This window comes from Papilio machaon, chromosome 17 (assembly GCF_912999745.1).
Source record: "Papilio machaon chromosome 17, ilPapMach1.1, whole genome shotgun sequence".
In the NCBI taxonomy this organism is placed as follows: Eukaryota; Metazoa; Arthropoda; class Insecta; order Lepidoptera; family Papilionidae; genus Papilio; species Papilio machaon.
Window position 1 is genome coordinate 3,927,872 of NC_060002.1, and position 23,022 is coordinate 3,950,893.

The window sequence follows — 23,022 nt, forward strand, 5'->3', positions numbered from 1 at the left end:
GGGATCAATGAACTACCTATGAGATGGCAAAAGTGCATAGAAAATAATGGTTCATACTTTGATTAATTAAATATATTATATTAAAAAATATTCGACTTTTTGTTCCTCCCATACAAAACGCCAATTTCATATGTAAGGACCTAATATAATTAAACATTACGTCATGAATTCTTAAAATTAAAAAAAAAAACAAAACAACATTTGGCCAAGGTGTGGATTTTTTATTTCAGATGTATAAATAAGAGGTGTTTATTTTTTACCACAAGTTTAAATTGGTGATCAGAATTTCACTATAAATCATAATCAGTAGATCAGTACGGTGAAGAGCAAAAACGTTACAAAAGAAAAAAAACCTTTGATTTTTCAAGTGTTTGCTAGCTAATGTGTACGGTGCTTTAGCTACGGTATTAGGATCACATTATTCACGTTTTAATTAGATCATAAATTCAGTTATTGTGATGTTAACGACTAGTTTACAGCAATTAGGTCGAGTAACGAAACATATTCAATTGTAACGCTTGAGAAATATAATGACGCATTGAAAAATGTTTCCCAACCGCTTTATATCATTCTATGACGTCAACATATCTTATTAATATTATAAATACGAACGTTTGGATGAATGGATGGATGGATGTTTGTTTGAAAGTATCTCCAGAACGGCGGAATGGATCTCGATGAAATTTGACATAGATTCAGATGATAGTCTGGAAGAACACATAGGCACTTACATGGAGTACGCTCACAAGGTTTATAAAACCTTAAAGTTTTGGCTTAAGTTTTTACGACCGGCCGACTGCCTGGCGCCACTTGGGAGAGGCTACACAGGCTACCTATTATGACTTTTTTTAATTCCGGGCGAATGGAGTCGCGGGCGACAACTAGTATTTTATAATATCATTGTAATTATGCTGAAACTTTAACAGCAAAAATAAATAAACGAAAAAAACTACATTGTTTTGTACAATGAGTAATCAAATGTAAAAACAAATAATTAGCAAGTACATTTGTCTCAAACAAAGTAGTGTTGTTGGATTGTACACATTATGCTAAACGCAAGATAAAATTAGATAATTGTATTCGTTTTTTCGAACTTTGAAAAACGAGGCCAGATTTTACTACTTAACAAAAATTTTTCAATAGCTGTGAATTTAGTTTAAACTATAAAAACAAAAAAACTAATACGTTATGATTTTTGTTACAGAAAAAACACTTTTCTAAGACCAAAATCTCTGTATAAAACATATCTTATCCCTCTCATTATCTTTGACAAAACAGAGATAATAATATGTTTTAAACAGTGATTTTAATTGGTGATAAGATGTTGTTTTTACATTAAAATTGTTTTACTTACTTATTTTCACTTGAGTCTCATCAAATATAGCTGCAAAAACAATTGCGGCCTACCTTTATTTTCAAACAGAATGAAATCTCTAAAATATGCGGAACGACACAAAAATCTCATAACCGATTGTTTGGGTGATGATTGTATAAAATTAATTCTTCACTTATTTAACTCAACAGAATTTGTTGTACGATATTGCATTCGTTGTTAGGTCGATTACAAAGCGTACATTTAATGGTGCAAGGAACAATGTGGAACTAATCGCTTCTCATCGCTTCGTCTGACCCAGTCGCATAAGAATGAGGTGGGTGAGAGAACGTTAGCAGGCATGAACTTCTGCCGAAAGGACACGTCATAGCAAATTAAGTATTTGGTATTAGTAACGTAAATTGACTTCAAAAATGGGTATAATTTACTGGGATTGCATACTTATAATTATAACGATCTTGAGACACTCATCGGGTAAGCTTGTAATTGTTATTTGAATAAGTAAATATTTTTTTATGTGGTGAAGTGACGCTAGTGATTTGTTGCGGGCACCGTAGGTGACACATGGCAAGAAGTCGCCAGTCATCCATCATGGAGAAAGTTGGAAGCATTCGAGTGCGGCTACAGCGCCGCTGACCGCATCATCGGCGGTCTCAATGCAGCGCTCGGACAGTTCCCATGGATCTTACGACTTGGATATACCCGTTAGTTACTATGTTTATAAAGATAACAAGAAAACGTTGAATTTTGCCATTGCAATTGCAATCTATTAAAAGAGATCGTTTCCAAATTAAGTTACTCCCTAAATTGGTAAACAAAATCTGGGTATTGTTATTTGACAGCATATTTTTTATTGGGTAAGCACGGCGCAGTGATGTTACCAGGCACAAAGGAACTTTCATCAACATAGACAAAGCAAGAACAAGAGCGAGTCAACTGAATAACCCTTCTTGTAGATAATTCATACAGAATTACTTGTAAAAAAGATTACTAAACGTTGCATCTTTCAGTTTCATGAAATGAGAAAAGAAATATTCTTTGTATAATTTAAGTGGAGGGCGAAGAAGATCTGGACTGGATGTGCGGCGGCGTGCTGGTGACGGACAAGCACGTGGTGACCGCAGCACACTGCGTGAAGACGGCAGACGACGGCATTAAATTGTAACTCAACTTTTAAATACCTATAGACATACGCGTATATAGAACAACTCTTGGAATTAGAACAAAATTACGAAAGAAGCAAAAATGTCTACGGCCAAAAATGCTACTAGATATAGAAACGAATTGAACAACTAATCAGATTACTATACTATACGTGTGTATGATATCATATTAATAATTATATTTATATAGGGTGTCAATACGCGCGGGTGAGTATGACGCTCGGACGGATCCCGACTGTCAGCTGGGCGTGTGCGCGCCACCGCTCCAAGACCGCCGGGTGAGAGCCATCCGCAGCCACGCCAGTTTCAATAAGCCCCCCTTCCACAACGACATTGCTGTTATTGAGTTAGATTCACCGTTTGACTTGAATGGTCAGTGTTTTTTTTGTAGATAATTAATTAAGTAATTACTATAAACATCATATCGCGGACATTGTTCGAAGGTTCATTAACCCGTTGTCCTAAGTTAGCAAAAAACACAACACGATTTGACACGTCGCGAAAATTAAAAAATATCAAGTAATAACTAGTGTCCTCCGGCGTCTCTTTTTAAAAATTGATGTATCCCATATTGTTATTATAATAAGTCGAAAAAAATGGGGAGGGTTTTAAACCTCACCATATATTACCAGAATAATACCACCAGGCAACTAATGTTTTGGTTTTTTAAATAGTTTCTACTGTTAGTATGCATTTTGTAGACTATGTGGCCCCGATCTGCCTGCCGCAGCGAGACCAGTTAACGGAGTTACGATTGGGCGAACTGGTGACGGTGGCGGGCTGGGGCAAAACGAACATGTCCACGGACCAGCGCGCTGACATTCTACAATTTGTTTCGGTAACTCTTGTCCCTTTACGAATTATAATACTTGTTGACAACCAATCAGTTCAACTGTTAAGGTTATGTACTTTACAGTTGCCAGTGCTAAAGCCAGAGTCTTGTAGTTTCTTCGGCAAAGGATTTAAAGTAGAGAAGTCAGAAATATGTGCGGGCTCACAGCGGAACAAAGACGCGTGCGGCGGAGATTCAGGCGGCCCACTTATGAAAGTAAGTATTTTTTATAAAATACTAGCTGTCGCCCGCGACTCCGTCCGCGCGCAGTTAAAAAATGGGGGGGGGTATGAAAAATAGATGTTGGCCGATTCTCAGACCTACTGAATATGCTCACAAAATTTCATGAGAATCGGTCAAGCCGTTTCGGAGGAGTACGGGAACGAAAACTGTGACACGAGAATTTTATATATTAGATTAGCTATGCCCACGACTACGTCTGCGTGAAATGCTGTCTACTGGTTGGATTTTTAATGACTTAGGCTATTTACTTAAAATAATAAAGTGTTTCAATAGAATGTATTAAACTTACAAAACATTCACACAAACCTTACATATTCCTACACATACTTTCATACCTATTTGTACCCTCGAGGGTAAAACTTTTACAAGCTTTAAATGTCCTAGTTATTTATATCAAATTAATAGACTAAAAAATAAATTACATGCTTCTTACTATAAATATGACGATACTGCCCAATTTCCGCTCCCATTTTAAAACCCTTACAGCCCTTTTGTCGCATTAAAAAGTAGCCTATGTCCTTTCTCAGGCTCTAATAGCGTTTTTTTAGCGTGAATGCGTGAGATGAACGGAGTTTCTTTCGCATTTATAATATTAGTAAAGATTAAAAAACACAATTCAACATTTTCACAGTTAGAGGTTAAAAGTATCATGTGAACATGGCCTTAGAAAAATATTTACCTGATAAAACACGTGGATTTAAAATGTAAGTATCCCCAACCACAAATGAGTATTAGTCACCTATGTATTTAATTTGTTGATGGACTCTGCTATAATACATCTGTCCTTCATTTGTTCACGACATTCAACTTTAATAAACATGACTAATTATGTGTCATGGTTTAAAGTTATAAGAAACATTTCATTTACGACAACAGTGACAAAAGTGAAACAGTTATTATTTTCAAATTACACTTAAATTTTGTACAACTACATTATTTCATTGCAAGCGGTGTTTTAAAATCAATACGACTAGGTCGGAACGCAGCTGTGGTTTCCCTCGTTTTAAGTATGTTCATGTGCTGTAAAGACAACTTGTGCACAAGCCATGACGTTTTTTTTTTCCTTTTCAGATCTTCGATACGGCAGAAGGACCAAAAAGTTTCCTCGTTGGTGTGGTATCGTTCGGACCGACAGTTTGCGGAATTAAAAAGCCAGGCGTTTACACATCTGTACCATATTTCTTAAAATGGATTTTAGATAATATTTCTTAAAATTATGTTAAATGCGTTTATGATCAATAAAAATAATACAAAATAACAAAAAGATTTTGAGATTTAATTAGTTATAGCAATGGACAGTTATTGTAACATTTTATTTAATCTTACATACTACATTTATGTAATTTGCTTTTAATACCATTAATTTCTTCTAAATATCTTAAAGAAACATCTTTTTGTAAGGTAATATTAGACCAATATGGCTTTAAAAATACTACAAATAAAATTACTGCATATGTAGGTAAATAATTTTTAATAGTTTTATTTTACATTTTGAATATTTTTTATAATAACAACACTGATATTATGGCCTACGGAACAATAATACAAGTGAACAATTTAGTGAACGAATGAAGGAACGTAGACCATACTCATTCACAGTAACAAATGGACTGAACTAGAACGAAGACTGACACGCAGTCCTACAGATTAAATAATTTATTTGCAATACAAGTGCGACGGGTTAAGTCACTTGTCAGTTCGTTATTGCATATGTGTATAAAACAAAACCGTCCACAACCACATCACATTGTAATCATTGATAACCACTAATTCAACTTATTCGTTTTATAGACATCGCCCAGTGTAGTTAATTATATTTAGAGCTCTTCAAATAAGATAATAATAAAATAAAATGACTCAGATTAGCGCAAACTGCATGTGGCTGGTTGTCCTTGTAGCTGGATCTTTCCGTAAGTCTTATATGTGTGTTTATAATATCTTCTTGTTTTTATGTCGCATTCGGATTTTCCCCATACGTGTTGCAAGATGTACTACTGTACTTTGGTGTTTAAAAATACTTATGTATCTAGTTACTACTTATTAATGTTTCTATATTAAATACGATTTTTTTTTTAATTTCGCATATTTTGTTTTGGATATAAATAATAAATTCTAATCATAATATGAGGCAATACAATATTAAATAATTCTTTTTATTATAAATCAAAAGGACAAAGAAGTCAACATAAAGTTTGACCCCCGCTTAATAATAATCACTTAGAATTTTTTTGTCAGTTTTTCTCTCGAATGCCACATTTTTAGCGTGAAATTAAAATGTCATAATACCGTTGCTCTAAAACATATTTTAAAGATTAAATTGAATCAGTTTGATGAAATCATCGTACTCATCACCATCGATACTACTATTTTTAAAGCCAAAATATCGGTCTGACTGCACCTCTATGACAATCAGAGGAATACTAATTGAATGACGTCGTTGAAATCGTTCCAGTCGTTTGGGGTACGGAGGTCACAGTTTTACATCAGTACATATGCGGGAAAAACAACAGAATGGCAAATTATCACTTACCATCACAGCTGGGCTGAATTAACCATTCACATACCGTAGGACAATTAAATATATTTATTACTTAAACCTCAGACGTGAAAATCGGTTCAGACGTTTAGGGTCGTCGCAATAGAACTTTCATACAAACCAACATACATAATTACATAAGCGCGAAAAACATTACCATCCTGTATCAGTCGTATTAGTATTAGGTTAAGAATTTTAGATAAAATCCCATGTAATAATTATTGTATTCTAAAACTGAAACCTTTATTTTGGGAAATTTTATTTAGGTATTTTAAGTTTTGAGCCAGAAACAACGTAAATTGTGATTTAATATCGCCAGGTTTTTCCGCCGGTCTGTATATTATTATTTTTATAACTTACGATTATTTGTCTTTATTACATGAATCTACATTTTTATTTAAATAAATGTATGTTGGCAACTTCCGAGACAATGCCTCAGAGGTTAAGCACTTAACTTATAATCCTTAGGTCCTGCGTTCAACACCCGGTACACAATTATTTTTTCGATGTTCAAATTTCATATGTATGTACAATCGCGAACCTTCCCGGTGTTCCACCTCTAGGGCTATAGTCGTTTAAACGTTTCGTACGCATTGAGACTACGACGCGGAAACAATAACCAATAGGGTGCAGCCTTTAACTCTAATGTTCGAACACGGTCTGTGAATGGTCAGCGTTGTAACAATAGACTCAATAAAAATATTATTTTCTTTGTTGTCGTTCGAAACGAAAGCAGCGTTACTTCGGACTCCATTAATTCATTTTAAAATTATTCTGTTTTAAAATAAACAACGTAAATCATCGGAAGTTTTAATTTTTTTCTACCAATATTTACTTAGTCATATGATAATTATAAATTAAAAAAATTAAAGTATGTTTTAGAATTATAAATAACAATAAATATTTATCATTTTAGCAACATAATATTGTATAATTTACCTTGTGTTATCTTTCTTGGAAACATAATTATGATTTAAAATTTAACCTGATTTAATAAATTTATTTGAGTTCAATTAAATTATATTATTTTTAGTGACATAACATGTGTCATGTCGAATGAAACGACGAGCTTAAAACATTAAATAGACGCTATAAAATAAACTTGAATATGTTTGATTTTGTTAAGGAATGATAGTATTCGAGTATATAATAAAAAATCATACTTAGAGACTCTTTTCTGTGTGGTTGTGGTATTTCACTGATCGAGCCGTCTCACTTGTTGATGTTGTCACGCTAACAATTAATACCAAAATCATAATAAGCGCTCTCGCAGCAGCTTTATAATTTAAATTTATAATTTCACGACTTGATAATCGCCCATGATTAGCGCATGCCTATCAAAAGGTGATACATATTTTCAAAATGTCTTAAGTCATTAATAAAATATGTTTAATGATTACTTTAACCAAGATATGTATACCATACTATAACATTGAAAAATATATGATATGATATAAGAGAATCTTTTTTGATTCTCCGTTCCGCGTAGAAAGTCCCATTTACTTTGTTCTAACATTGCAGTTATGTTGCAATTTAGATATCACGACAGTTACCCTTTATCTTAAAACCCGCCTATTGTGTCTGATCAGCCGAATCCGCTGAATGATAATAAAATCTTTTACAAAGAAACATTTCTCCTTGGTATCAGATGCAACAAATTATGTTTTATACGGCTGTGTGATCATTAGAATACGGATCGGATTATGATGTTTTTGTTACGGGATAGACTACAAAAAATATTATAGGTGTTCGAAGAAAAATATTTTGCTATTTGCAGTTTATGACAGTCTAAATTACTATTTAGAAAAATATTTGCAAAATTTTCGAAGAATGCCGCAGCAATAACAAAAGATTACTATCTTGTTATTGCTGCGGCATGCTTGTATCATTGTTTACTGTAGAAGCATTTACTACTTGCACCTGTTGAGGCGGCTTTTTACCAAGTGCAACTGATTCAAGGAATAAAATAAAATAGACGTGCCGGGTTGCCAATGTATGAATATTGCATGCCAAGTAAACATTGAATAGTTAATATAAATATATTTCAGTATTAAAAAAATCATTATAGTGAGATTTTACTGTAACTATAAATGCAAGCGTTTATAAATTTTCAGTGAGTAAACTATGGTATTGACTCCTGGTTAAGTAAAAAATATAATTATTTTTCAAATCATTTTAAAGAGGAAAGAAAGGTTGTTTTTGAAGAATGATACATAAAATGTGAGTAACATAGATTCAGCGTCTTCAGCACATTATCAAAATCTTTGATAATGTGCAAACTATAGCCATAATAGGTGTTTCATACATGTGCTGCGAAAACTGGAAATATAAAAAAGATAAACAATATTTAAGAACATGTCAATATCTGTAAAAAGTATAAACTGTAGTTGTTTGTCAACTTGTTATGATTCTGAATAAAATTAAAAGTATACAAGAAGTTGTAAGAGATTTTTATTTTTTGTGCGGTTGTTTTGTCCTAACTGCTATCGTAAAACAATAAACAATTTTAAAATGAAGCACCCGTAATGCCGCTCAGGTGCGCTAAGCCTAAACAATAAGAATAATAATTGTAATTACCATCTGTCCGGGGGATTTTAGAATTCACAAAAAATGTTCCAACTAGTTTAGTTGTAAAAAAATGAACACTTACGCTAAGAGATGTGCGCGCAAATTACAATATTAATATTGATATCCTGTGATTCGCATCATCGCGTTTATACTTTAATTTATTAAATACATATTTTTAAGTATAAAAATAAAACAAAAATAATTAATTCTTTAATCTCACTAATTCATTCATTCAATTAAAAAAGTTTTGGGATGGATGGATGGATATTTACAAAAGATATCTTAAAGAAACTCGATTAAATTCCGCCTAGATGTAGAATTTAATAACAAGCTTTTTTTCTCAATTCCCTGCGGACAAAATTTCGGACCAAAGTTAAAGATGAACTTAAGCTAAAGATCGAGCAAAGAGTCAAAGTATAAAAGGTTGACATATGATTAAGCTTAACTGTTACTACATACTAAGTTTGTTAGTAATGGTAATGGTAAGGCCTTTAAGGTTTTCTTTATTTAGATTTAAATAAAAAGCTTATTCGTATTTCATTCATTTTATTATATAATAAATATGGTTAATAATTATAAAGTGTATTATTGGGTTGACATCGTTTTTACAAAATGTTTAGGTTCTTAACATTAACATTTAAATAAATTATAACATGAATCTATATAAATAAAATTGAAATAAATATATTTTATACTAATATACGAGTACTTTTTATATAAATTTTAGAAACATACGATTCCTATGTTATACGTATGTTTCTAGTATTTTGTCGGTCCACCATTCGCAGCTATGACGGCATCGCACCTATCTCGCATAGAGAGGACTATGTTTTGACATAAGTCTGATCCTCTAAATGATTCCCAAATTTTTTCACAGTGGGCTACTAGCTCTTCTTTGCAGCGCTCATTTCTACTGTCCCACTTTTGGACCATGAGCGCCCACAAATTTTCAATCGGGTTGAGATCCGGCGACTTTGATGGCCACGAAATCGTTTGAACTTCGCTATGAGACTCAAACCACCTCGCTCCCTGACCACGCGCGCACGGTGTATCGGACAATTATCTTGTATGAAGTTAGTATCTGATTTATTTGGGGCTGCTGCGCAACACGCAACGGCATGATTCGTACTCGATCTAACAGCGAGCCTTCGTTCTCGTAGCGCTCCACCCACCGGCGTACTGTAGCTCTCTGTAAAATAAATTTTATATTAAACGAAAGACAGAAAAATTAAAATTAAAACATATATAACGTAATATATCTGTAATTCCAACTGTTGCATCTGATTTTTATTTTAGATAATATGTTTATAAATTGATTTAATAAGTTAACTAAATAAACAGATATTTGTATATTTAACCATTATAAGACAATAGAGAAAGGTCTTGTTATTAAGTCTAGGCTAAAAAATAGTTTTAGATAAGAAGTGTTTAAGTATATAAAAAAGTCAATGTGGTTTGTGATATTTTTTTCTTTTAAGATTTTTTAATTTACCTTGCGTTGCCGGTTATAATTTACATTGGGTTAAGCTAAACCTAAGGTTATAAATATATTTGTATACACATATAAATTTGAAATATTTACGCTGTGTAATCTTTACATTACGAACTTACGGAATTGCTGATATTATGGCTTTTAATTAAAAATCGATATTATCAATCTATTATTACATTATTTCCAAAAACATATAGTATATAGTCTAATATGGCATATTCAAAAACATGTAGTTTTTAGTTTTTGAACGATAACTTGTAACAATCAGAGAGCACTAAGTGGCAAGCAGATATAAACGCGTTCAAAGTAATAACGCTAATCAAAAAAAAACCTACAATGAATCAAAGTAATAAATACAGTTCTTATTTATTCAAAAGTTTTGAGTTACATATTTATAACTAATCAATTACGTTTCATTGTCTATAAAAACATATTACTTACTGCAACATTAAGTTCATCCGCTATTTGAGAGATGTTGAAACCTTCCCGATGCAAAACGATGATTTGTTCTCTTTCTTCAGCAAGAAGATTACGCGGCATTATGTTAAATGATTACAGATTAAGTCCAGGGTTCTAGCACAGGTAAACGTAAGGCGATCTATCAGTCCGGAAAACAAGCAGAGGTCACTAATAGGCACAAATCACAAAAGTCCAAAAAACAAGCAGAGGTCGTAAAACTTAAAACGCATAACAAAGACAGCGGCAGTAACAACACGCAGGGATGCAGAGCAGTACGCAACTGATTGTTTTTACTATTATCCAGTCGCTTGCGCAACTCATTGCTAACTCATTGGCTATCCGTAAAAAGGGGGCGGAGTTTGTTTCGTTGCACGGTGCAAGGCATATTTTCGTTAAGTGGAACACCGGGAATTTCCGCCATTGTACATTTATCTGACGTTCTTACGGTGAATGATAAGATAACATTGTGATGCTTGCACACATCTGCGAATTCAATTATTCCCCCCCGCGCCAGCCAGGTTGACGAAGACCTAGTGACTCCTATCATAGAGTAGACTAAACCCCAAGGGGTTCAAGGTCAGCTCATATGGAAGCTGACGAGACTGGTGTAGGAAATACAATCATCATCTGAGGCGCTACAGCCGCGGTTGGGCCTGGTCAAGTAAATTTCTCCACTCCGATCTACTTTGGGCTTTGTGCGTCCAGCTCTTAACGCCGATATTTTTAGATCACGCTCGATTAACTACAATGTTAGAGAAATATCATCTGATTCTTAAAACGAGATACTAGCTAAAGCCACAACTTAATAACGCTGGTTTAAACGTTCTGGCACTAAGGACGCCAGAGTTCTTTCATTATCTCATCGTTATTGATATTGCCAGCTGCAATGATAATATTATAAATGCGACTCATAAGTGGAAACTTTAAACTAAACCATCTGCGTAATACACATTAGCACATATATAGAACATAGTGTCGATTGAGACATAATATACTCAGCCTGTTTTTTTTTAATTTCGCGTGGACGAATTCGCGAGCAAAAGCTATAGGGATATAAACACACAGTAAGCTATAGCGAATGATTTCAAAAAATTGTCAGTTTCGTCTTTTATATGGTATATTTCCATCGGTGTCGGATTTCTTAACTAATTGACGTGATGCTCATTTGCCGCCTTCTCCTGTAAAAATTAATTTTTGGATTGATCTATCGCTTTTATCGCTTTTGCCGGCAGATTCGTCTGCGCAGAATTAAAATAAGGGTTGAATGAATCTCATGTTTTACTCGAAACTGTGTTATATACAAATATAACAGTTTCAATAAGCCAAACTTCAATAAGATGTGTTGAATCATTGCAGTGTTATCGAGTAAATATGTGAATGAAACGGATCCTACGAGAACTGTAAACAATTTGGGATCTTAAGTAGCCTATGTGTTCTTCCAGACAATGTTCTACATCTGTACCAAATTTCATCAAGATTTTTTAAACCTTTCCGGAGGTACCTTCTAACATTCTTTCATCCATCCATCCATCCATCTAAACTTTCGCATTTATAATATTAGTAAGATTATATAGAAATGTGATATTTAAATGATATTTATTAATTGCAGGAACAACTTTATCAATGAAGTACCAATGTCAACAGAAAAACAAAGAATGCACGATAATAACTAACTGTACTTCTGCTTTGGAAGCTTTAAAAAACAGAGAAGACAAGTTGTTGAGAATGATGCATTGTGGATACGACGTGAGAGGCCCACGGGTAATGTTTGAGACCATGATGTTATTAAGGCATAAACAGTCTATAATACCAGCGGAATGTATTTACCTATTTATAAATAGGTTTTTAGTATAAATTAATAGCTTAATATATTTAATACCTTATTTATAAATTTAAATAGGTTTATAAATGTATTTCCCCACAGTTAAAAGAGGCGGCGGTGGACGTCCATCCTGGAATTTGAATTGCTATAACCAAGCTAAGCGACATAAGCTTAAAATTTTGTTCTATTTATCGATGTGTCCATGTATAAGGGCCAAAGTAACAAATTGATTTTTATGTTAAAAGCTGCCTCTTAGTCTAGTTAACAACTTGCACTAAACACAAATACACATTTACAGGTGTAAGCGTGTTTTTTTTGCTAAAGTAAAAGGGCCTATGCGGCATCTTTTCCTTTATGTTTGAAACTTTGAGATCCTCTCCTGAAAAGTTGTTAATTTGCACATTGACCCCTATTCGTAGGAGCCAACTTTCTTATGTTTAATTATCATCATCATCAACAACAGCCTTTATCGGCCCACTGCTGGGCATAGGCCTTTCCCAATGCCTTCCACAGTAGTTTTTATTATTATTTTACTTCACTTCCCGCGCGAGTGCAGTGACGAGTAGACGTGTTAGTCAAGGTTTAATATTGCAAGCAAACTTTAGTGTAAACATTTGACTTAATTGAAATGATATTACGTTATAGTGAAGTGCACTAAAAATACAAGAAAAGTTACTATTATAGTGACTATTATATTACTCCAACATCTTTAAACTGTTTTCTGTGAATTGAAAACTATAATATGACTGACAGTAAACATCGACGATTTTCATGAATCCCCTGCACTAAATTTTATATTCCGCCGAGTTAAACAGTTGTCAACATTACAATGTTCGTAATAAACACATACTACTATTAATAAATATAAGAAAAGATGTAAGAAAAAAGTAATCACTGAACATTTGTCATTTCCGTTTTTTACAATTTACAATACAAGTTCAAACCCTTCATTCTACGTATACAAGCTGAACTAAATAAAAATTCGACAAAATAATCACTCACGTCAATTGACCTTAATATAAAGAATACTTATAATGCCATTAAAGAGGACACCACCTAAATCGCCAAATGTTCCCACGCTAGACCTGTACCCATTGCAGACACATAGTCAGTCCGACCCGTCTATAAAAGTAACGCATAATCCTGAAACTATAACTACTAAAACCATGCAGATAGTTAAACGGAAAAGAGACCGGTCGGCAGAACAATCATAACTTGATGATTTTATCATGGACATACTCAAGGAGTTTCATTCTACTGTGAGCGAAATAAAAGAACAAAATGTCAAATTACATTAATCAGTAGTCTACTTTTCCACCGACTCTACGTGAGTGGGATAAGGCCGGGGAGATGATGATAATAAAACTCTGCGACAGGATTTTTTTCCATACACTACAGATTGTAATAAAAAATGCAAAGGAAACTTTTTTGTTATAGGTGTGCTGTCCGGTTGATCGCCCAATAGTATTTAGAAACGATTCAGAGACAGCGACAAGCAGAGTCGAAACCACCAGTACGACACAAAACCCTGCTACAACTCCGCTTATTACCACGTCGACAAGTGCCAGCAACGTATTGAATACAGCTAACGTGTTACCTTCTATAAAAGTTTGCGGCATCTCTGGCTCGGGTTTGGATCGCATTATAGGCGGTTCGATAGCTGCCCTTGACGAATTTCCATGGCTAGCTCGTATTGCAACGAAGAGTAAGTTTTTAAGGATAAAATATTTAAAATCTTTCTAGCTAAACCTAAATAAAATTCAATGTTTTTATGTTTGTCTCATTTGCGATCCCATACTATTGGATATCATGGGCGACGCCAAGGGGGTGCGGTGGGTACACAGCTCATGAGCTTACCCTTTGGAATAAAAAAGTAATTTTTACTACTAGCCCAAGGATCTAGAAACGACTAAAATGACGAAAGATCAAAAGGACAATTTTATTTTAAGAGAACAGTGCACTCGACCATGGGCATAACTGAGATTCTCATCGATGTCCATGGACGTCGCAACACTAGAGGAATTGCGGATGCGTTTCCGGCTGTGTACCATAATATCGACGCTGGAAAGCATAAACGCTGTAACCCTTGAAATCGCGAATATGTTTTTCACACGTTATTAATTTAAACCATTATCAAACGATAATGATTTTATTATAGGTTAGCACAAACTACACAACATTGCTAAATACCGCATGCTTGTAGGCGTATCAGCTCACTAGTTATCATTTTTTGGCTCTCCTGTAAAGTTCATACTTTCGAGGTTACAGCGTTTACGCTTTCCAGCGTCGATATAATTCCTTGTTTACTAACGTAATGTAATGCCAGTACAGTAAGACAGTAGCACTGGCATAAACTGTATGGGCTCACTGGCGCCAGTTAATTTTGAAATTATGCCAGTTTTACACCAGCGCTGATTTAATGCTACTGTCCTAATGTACTGGCATAATGTAAACGGGCGTAACACTAATACCAAAGTATACGAGAGTATTGTATTATCGGTAATTCTTGTCGAATTTTCATAAAATTGATGTTAAAGGATAGGAAATGATCACATTTACATTGTTTGAAGTTTTTTTTAAGGATCGTAATTTATTTTGAAGAAAATAAACCTTTAAAACCAGTTTTAAATTCGGCATGATTCGCTATTTTTAAGTTTTACTTATTTTATTTACAAGCTTTTTGTATTTATTTAACGTTTTATTTTAGGGTATGATAAACTGAAATACACATGCGGCGGATCTCTGATAACACAACAATTCGTTGTGTCAGCTGCACATTGTGTTATTGACAGGAAAGTGTAAGTTATTTTATTGTTTAAATTATTGAATGTATAGTTAAACGTTAGGTTCACGTGGTTTTGGCAAAACTAGGAATGAGCCTAAGGAATAGGTACATAGATGAAAATATATACACATATATATAAAAAATAAATAAAAATGATTGTAATATATTCTATAATTCATCCGTTGTCTTCGATGAACGACTTAGCAAATATTGTTCAAATTTTTTCAAATATGACTATTTGTGATAATTTTAATCCCCATATTATGCGAAAGCCAATCATTTTTGAGGTTATCACCACTTTTAACTTTTTTCACAATAAGTTAAAAATGCACCTTCAAAAATTTATTTAAAACAATAAGATTGCGGACGAAGTAATATTTACAATATTCGATACTAATATTCAGTGTGGCAGTACGGCTGGGTGAGTGGGATACAGAAACAGAAAAGGATTGCAATGATGATGACTACTGCAGCGACCCTCCGGTAGATGTCATGGTCGTCCAAGTTATAGTTCATCCCATGTACGATAGGCGTCTGCATAATGGAGATATTTCACTTCTCAGATTGGAAAAATCTATTAATTACACAGGTTAGTCTTTTAAATATCTTGGCGATCCAACGTCACCGGTGTGGTGCGCAGTGCCCTCCTACCCCCGCAGCCCGCTACGCCGCGCTACACCAAAAAATTTTTTCTGCGTGACTCGCACAAAGTTAATTTCCCAATTTCTTTATTTCCTCCTACGGCAACTTATAAAAATTAAATTACTTAAATAAAAATGATTAAGTGAACTAATTATCAACGTTTTTTTTACTACTTATCACAAAATAGAAAATTCTATAAGTACTTGACTACATAATTGACATTTCGAAGAAATTATCTTTCCAAGAAAATAACGTTAGGTACTGAAATTTTGCCTGAAATTCTTTCTTATACTAGGAAAAATCTGTAGAAAGCTACACATTGTTTTATTTTAAAATACCAATAGAAAAAAATTGTGTTCAGATTTCATTCGGCCAGTATGTTTGCCCACCACTGAATTTGTGGCCAGTCAGGATTACGTGATCGGGACATCGTTCACAACTGCAGGTTGGGGCCTCACTGAACTGGGTGAGTACTTATATATATACGTACATATTAATAAATTTGGTGTGTCTGTTTGCAATTTTAAAAATTATTGTCCATCTGTATGTCTGTCCGCAAGGCTGTTTGTTCCGGGTAATCTCCGGAACGTCTGAACCGATTTTGATAGGACTTTGATGGAAAGGTAACTGATGCTCGCGGGAAAATTTTAGGCTAATTTTAATTCTGCGCTGTCGCCCGCTTCACACCTTCAATTTATATACACAGTTTTAACTAAACAGTTGAACTATACAGTTAACTTACAGTTAAAGTTTTGCCTACACATGCATAATTTTAACTGTACAATTCGAATGTTCAGTTAAAAGGGTAGATATTTAGCTGGCTAAATAGTACTAAACATATTTTTATCTCCGTATTTCCAAGGAGAATTAGAGAGACGACACAAGTTTTTATACATTATGTAAAGTGAAATTCTAAATTGTTATCTTTGTGAATATTACAGGAACGCCGTCAATAATAAAACAAAAGGTGGATCTCGATACAGTTCCAATGGATATTTGTAAAGTGAAAATGCCACATATTAACAAATTGGACGTTGATAAAATAATATGTGCCGGTGGAAAACCTGGCAAGGACACTTGCAACGGTGATTCCGGAGGTCCTCTCACCAAAGATATAACAATTGAATTTAATACAAATGCCTATCTTTTCGGTATCACGAGTTTCGGCTCCGCACGCTGCGGCGTCACTGATACCCCATCGGTATACACAAGAGTAGCTGCGTATATGGATTGGATTATTGCAAACATTAACAAGTGATATCCAAACAATGATGTACGAATAGGATATCCACAGAGGATAAATCAAGATGTATATTACCATTATGACTGTGATAGTAAATTACGTAAAAAATTTTTAGATGTAAGCAATTACTTTATTAATTATTTAAATTAAGTGATATTGATTTGCACAATAAGAAATTTTTGTATTTATAAAAACTTTTTCAGTCACCATCAAAGAATTTTGGTTTTTATATATATAATTTTATATATATTAAATTTAATTTAAATTTAAATTAAGATTGGTAAAAAAAAGTACAATTTTTAATGTGGAAACGCACAATCGGATAGAAGCCGTAATCCAAGATCTTTCTTGATTTTATTAGTCTGTGCATAATGAATGATCTCCAAACCAAATTCTTTAGAGATGAAGGAATTTAGTTTGATATTTGTAGCCCAATAAACTTTCAAATTAATTATTTTGCAGAATATACATAAATCTGTATTAATATAAATCCTTTTTGTTAAAAAATAAATGTTCTTTTAGTTGATAACACTAAATATGAACCAAACCCACATTTCTACTTGTCATTAATTAAGTTAAAAGGTTTAAAATTCCACTAAAATTCAAATAAAACCGACATATTTAATTGTATCAGTTAATACCATAACTTTATAATTATTAAGATTGAATGCAAAATGTAATAATTGTAGTAAAATCCCACTACTATTTTAAGTTAATAATAACACACATTTAAATATATTTAATAATAACAACATAAAAATTTACATTTTAATTTGCACCAAATACCTGTTCTTCCTGATTTTGTGGATCGACATCAGCCAACGTGTCACCCGATAAGTGATGAATCAACTTCATAGATAATCAGAAGAGGGTGTAGGCAAATCCTACCTTTTTTAGATTAAAATGTGAAAACGAGGAAGCATCTACCTGAATTCACGGAAATGAAGCGACCGCTGCCCATAGACATCCGCAATTGCAAATGCGTTACCTATCTTTAATCGACGGAGGAGGAGACGCACAAAAAGACAATATTTCCTATTCCTTTTCGTCCCCTCCGCCATCAAATCCACTTCACATTTTCATTCTTTTCTTATAAGATCCGAAGTTGATCTTGGCTCCGACTTGAGAGATCATCCTCATAATCAGATGAAGGTATGAGGGTAAATCTTGTCTGCCTTTTTCTAGGGTTAAATTAGGTTTCAAAAAGAAGTGTAGTGATGCGGTTAAATATATGACGGCGTATCCGCAAAAGTCAAATGACTAGTTGACTTTTTCAGCCAAGCGAAGCGTCACTGTCGATGGTTGTGAGGGCGGCCATTAAACAGTGTTGTCCGAGACGGCGCCCGCGCACCACGCTTGCGACGAATCGCTTAGCATCTAATTAACAAATTAAATCTACCGCTTAATTAAGTTGATGTCGCGTTGGTTAGACACTACAGTGTTCATTCCACTGTGTATTTTTGGTTACCTAACCCTTATTAAACAACTGCGATTGCAACAAGGACTCGTGATCTGTTCACGCCCACCTGCCGACATACCCGCTTTTATACTCGCACAAGATGATTTCTGATGAAGGCCCTCCTGCCCCTTCATATACATTTAAGGTTTATTTATTTAGTATCATAATTAAAGTTTACTCAACTCAACGATCATAGTGCAGTAACAAACTATTAATAGATGCAATTTATGTACCAGTGGGCTAGTACCTTTACTGGTGCACTACAATATGAAGACTTAATTTTAAAAAATTAGTTTACATGATTTAGTTAATCAACAGTAAAATTACAAGCATCTTCTATGTTGCCAATTAAGTCATCTGAATTCTAAAATACTTTATCATTATCGATTTTGTCCATACATTTTTGGACATCGCTGTCGAAATCATCACTTGACGTGATCAAGTGATAGGAACGATTTCTTCGTCCGCGTTTCTTGCCTGAGCCTTTTCTTGGTGACAGTCGAATGTTACAGGGAGAATACGACCGCGGGGCGTAGTATCTTTCAAAGAGTAGTGGTTGCTGTTGCACTCGACCGTACATAAGCTCCATCTCGTGCAAGAACTCTTCGCGGCGCATTCTCTCTTCATCTCGCCGCGTCTGTAGTCGCATCGCTATATCCTCTTCATGACTAAAATATATTACATATAACATTTTCATATTTTTATAAAATATACATTTGTCGAAACATAATTAGGGGTTGTAGTACTTACTTGTTTTTCACGAGATGCCAGGCTGGTTTGGCTCGTAACTGGCGATCTCTTTGACGTAATTCAATTCTCCTTCGTTGCTCAGCTAGACATGTAGCCGCTTCCATTTCGAACCTCCTCCGCACGGACTCAGCCCGGAGCAGAGCTGCCAGGTTAGACCGTCCCGCAGCTGCCCCTTTCAGCTCCAATGCGGAGTACACGCGAGGTTTTGCAATGGAATCACTGATACTATCAGTGCTTTTTCCACTTTGGTATACTTTTTGCGCTATATCTAACATCTGTAACGGCAAAAACTAATTACTACCGTATACTTTGTTTCGTCTTTGTTTTTTGGAAAAATAAAACGGAGCACACCTTTTGATTCGCTCTAGTAGCTGTCTTGAAACGGAATGGTTGTGGGCTGGTCGTTATAAAGTTGTCTTTGGACGATTTACATACTTTAGCCGGACTGGAGCATCTGGCTCTGTCCGAGGATAATGTGGAAGGTGCGGCGGGCGACGGGTCTACAGGCAGATCACTGTGTGCAGCCGGCGTCGATAGACGACTGCGGTCACGGGTCTCCATGCTACCCGGGTAGTTGGCGCTTCGTAACATTTCCTCTGCTCTGATACGACGATTCATTGATCTATTACATACAAAAACATTATTAAACAAAAAAAATGCATCGATTTTATAAGCGTTAAATAATCACTCAAGTAAGGATTATCGTTTGCCTTCTTATCTTGAGCGTTTCTTCATCCTTTGCTAGTCGTAGAACTTTCCGTTAATCGACAAAAGAAATAACCTTGACCATATCACTGACCGTTGCCTGAGACAATATGAAGTAGCTAAAATATCGAATAGCTGATCCATAAATATCGAACTGGTTTTTAACCTGAAAAATTCGTCCTGCTTCTTCTTATCATAGAAATAATTAGAGAAAAGGTTCTTCGGAACTGGACGGGCTTTGAAACGCTTCTTCTTTTTCGGTTTAGGTAGAATGTGTACTGCTCTCTCACACACTCCTGCCATCCCATTCTCTTCTCTTCTAGTGAAACTAAACGGTTTCATTTGCGCTCGAAGTTCGGCTTCGCTGTTTATTTTTGTAATAGCACGCCTAAGGAAAAAAAGATATGAAAATGTTGTTGCAAAAAATCCAGCGAAGTTTAAAAACAAATGGTGGGATAAACCCAGGTTAAGGGTTATGAAAGCATATCTTTTGGTAAAACCAAACGAGATATCGTTTTAATGTAATACTGAGTATCACAATTTTTACTTCGATCGTATTCGAAACAATATAATTTTTCCTCAAAAACATATTTTACATCAGTACGTTGATTTAAACAAATGTAGATACATAATTTATAATTTCTTATCACGTATCCTGTAAAATAATACATGATAAATATATTAAATTCAAATATAAATTCACAATTTCCCATCGTAATTATCAGCGTAATAACTAATTGAATCTATTCTGCAGACAGTTATTTTATTTAAAAAATATTTACAACTAGCTTTTACCCACGACTCCGTCCGCGCGGAATAAAAAATAGAAAACGGGGTAAAAATTATCCTATGTCCTTTTCCTGGTTCTAAGCTACCTGCCCACCAATTTTTAGTCAAATCGATTCAGCCGTTCTTGAGTTATAAATAGAGTAACTAACACGACTTTCTTTTATATATATATATATATATATAGATATAGTGTATCTATTTAAGGATGATTAGTTTGACAACTGACGCCTATGAAGTATCGAATTAATTTTGTATGATGATTAATGTTGTACTTAATGTGTAATAGTGTTGGACAGTACGCTCATAACGAACAACTATGAACTATCGAGAATCGGTCTTGTAATAAAATTAATCGAACAAGTACTATATCTTAGTGTTTTATTACGATTTGAAATCATTACAGTTATTTGGATATGTATCACACAATCAATTGAAAAAACATAAAATACATTTTACCTCAATTATTTGTTTAATGTTTTATTTCTTTATGTAATTTTGTAGAATAAATTAGGAATAGAAATAAATAATTTTATTTATATTAAAATTAAAAAACAATAATCACGAACTTTTCGATTGCAAGTTCTGTAATAACAACAACCATCGAAAAGATTCATAACCGAATTTATTCAACCCATCTCTAGTGAATTGTCAAACTAATCATCCTTAAATAGTCACACTAAAATAGATTGTTTTCAGTTAAAACTACCTTTAAAGTGCTATCGTGAATTCGTGAACGAGTAGTAATTTACCTATGTCATTGAAATTTTAGAGGCAGATACTGCAGCTAATATGAAGTCGCATTCAAGTGTAAAATAGTTGAATCTACTACCGCTACTGCAAATAATGAATTAATGGCCGACACTTGTATCAAAACAAAAAAAAAGCAAAAGAAGCATACAACGTTTGTTTTCTTTGAAAACCTCATAGCCTGGTCTTCGAGAATCTTGTCATAGAGAGGAATCCGTGATTCTATAGGTACCGGCCTGGCATGAAATTGCTTCCTTTCTCGTTTTTGGTTCAACATATCATCTGAAAACGACTTCTGTATTGTACGAAGTCCGTTTAGAATGCGTTCATCATCATCCCTGTAAAAAAAATCTCTCCATTAAATACGTTAAATGAAAGAAGCTACATATGTATTTCAAAGAAAATAATCTAATACCTAAGCGTCATTTTAAAAGGCTTTGGAATAGTTAACTTTTTTCTGTTGCGACTTGAGGATCTAAGAGATTTACTTCGTAGGGGACTTGAAGGCATACTTTGAGTACTAAATTCATCTCTCTTATAACTATCTATTCCTTTTAATTGAAAAAACTTATCAAACTTTTTGTCTATTTCACATTTATCACGTCCAACCTTATCGTCATGCCAAGAAATGGAACAAGCAGAGTGGTTCCTCGATTTACTTTTCCCACAATCTTTATTGTTTAAATCATAACTGTTATTCTGATTCACTTTTAAACAGCTTCCAGGAATCTTGTCATTTGCAACATTTTCTGTCTTGTTTGCTAAATGCAAATTCAGGTCTTCAATATCTTTTTTTTCTATTGACTTTTTTCTTCTTGTTATGTTACTGGATTTGCTATTTTTAATCTTATTAGATTTTTCCACATCATCTCCATCGTTAGAGTAACCACTGGGTTGTTTATTATACAGTAAATGAGTTTCGTCTTTATGTAAGTGGTCATTGGTATTATCTCCATGGAGCCCTAAAACAGCTTTCTTCTTTTCTCGTAATTTTTGTAAAGTTGAATAAAATTCTGTTGATGGTAAATGATTAATATCATTGTAGTCAGGTATACTTCGATAAAAGTCCTTTACTTTTTCAGCATAAACATCCGCAGGGGAAGGCGTGACGCAGGTTGATGAATCAATAGATTGCTGTTCTACTAAAGTCTTATTGATTCTTTCGTAAGCTGTTTTAGGCATTTTACTAATAGGATCTATTGGAACTTTAACACAAGAATTCGTAAAAGCACTACTCATGACTAAATAGTAACATTCTAAGATTATGTGAAAATTATTTCCACGTAATCGTTAACTCCTTTTGAACATTTATGTTGGTCGACTGGTTTCTACGGTAACTCTATTGCCAAGAAACTAAAGCATTGTACGTGAAATTATAAAAAAAAAGATGACTCGTGGAACTAGGTGGAGTAAAAGAGGTTAATGTTTTAAAAAGATCTTTTCATAATTTAGTT

At 34.0% G+C, this 23,022-nt stretch overlaps 3 protein-coding genes across 3 annotated transcripts; 2 read left to right on the top strand and 1 right to left on the bottom strand.

The window, feature by feature from the left end:
• Nucleotides 1-1,375: 1,375 nt before the first annotated feature.
• LOC106721459 (CLIP domain-containing serine protease 2-like) lies at nucleotides 1,376-4,771 on the top strand (the record flags this gene model as incomplete). The annotated part of the gene is made up of 7 exons (XM_045681927.1): nucleotides 1,376-1,807; nucleotides 1,891-2,037; nucleotides 2,386-2,494; nucleotides 2,687-2,868; nucleotides 3,198-3,334; nucleotides 3,413-3,544; nucleotides 4,643-4,771. Coding segments are annotated over exons 1-7 (897 nt in total), but the record flags the coding sequence as incomplete, so codon positions are not given.
• A 409-nt stretch (nucleotides 4,772-5,180) lies between these two features.
• On the top strand, nucleotides 5,181-17,237 carry LOC106716312 (CLIP domain-containing serine protease B9). The gene is made up of 7 exons (XM_045681822.1): nucleotides 5,181-5,481; nucleotides 12,236-12,387; nucleotides 13,886-14,153; nucleotides 15,156-15,246; nucleotides 15,638-15,822; nucleotides 16,237-16,341; nucleotides 16,817-17,237. The coding sequence occupies exons 1-7, from the start codon at nucleotides 5,424-5,426 to the stop codon at nucleotides 17,131-17,133; spliced, it is 1,176 nt and encodes a 391-aa protein (XP_045537778.1). The 5' UTR covers nucleotides 5,181-5,423; the 3' UTR covers nucleotides 17,134-17,237.
• Nucleotides 17,238-18,715: 1,478 nt separating this feature from the next.
• LOC106721538 (protein FAM161A) lies at nucleotides 18,716-22,874 on the bottom strand. The gene is made up of 6 exons (XM_014516497.2): nucleotides 21,984-22,874; nucleotides 21,742-21,906; nucleotides 20,199-20,420; nucleotides 19,679-19,949; nucleotides 19,328-19,602; nucleotides 18,716-19,245 (listed from the first exon to the last, which is right to left on the bottom strand). Exons 1-6 carry the CDS (start codon nucleotides 22,805-22,807, stop codon nucleotides 18,942-18,944), a joined length of 2,061 nt encoding a protein of 686 aa, XP_014371983.2. The 5' UTR covers nucleotides 22,808-22,874; the 3' UTR covers nucleotides 18,716-18,941.
• Nucleotides 22,875-23,022: the final 148 nt, after the last annotated feature.

What these genes read in the sequence shown, in the direction of transcription:
- LOC106721538 (XM_014516497.2), bottom strand. Translation starts at nt 22,807, where the DNA reads ATGAGTAGTGCTTTTACGAATTCTTGTGTTAAAGTTCCAATAGATCCT. An exon ending in AAGCAGGACGAATTTTTCAG is followed by an intron (nt 19,950 to 20,198) that starts GTTAAAAACCAG and finishes TGTATGTAATAG; the next exon opens with ATCAATGAATCGTCGTATCA. An exon ending in CTACTAGAGCGAATCAAAAG is followed by an intron (nt 19,603 to 19,678) that starts GTGTGCTCCGTT and finishes TTGCCGTTACAG; the next exon opens with ATGTTAGATATAGCGCAAAA.
- LOC106716312 (XM_045681822.1), top strand. Translation starts at nt 5,424, where the DNA reads ATGACTCAGATTAGCGCAAACTGCATGTGGCTGGTTGTCCTTGTAGCT. An exon ending in AGCTCGTATTGCAACGAAGA is followed by an intron (nt 14,154 to 15,155) that starts GTAAGTTTTTAA and finishes GTTTTATTTTAG; the next exon opens with GGTATGATAAACTGAAATAC. An exon ending in TTGGGGCCTCACTGAACTGG is followed by an intron (nt 16,342 to 16,816) that starts GTGAGTACTTAT and finishes TGAATATTACAG; the next exon opens with GAACGCCGTCAATAATAAAA.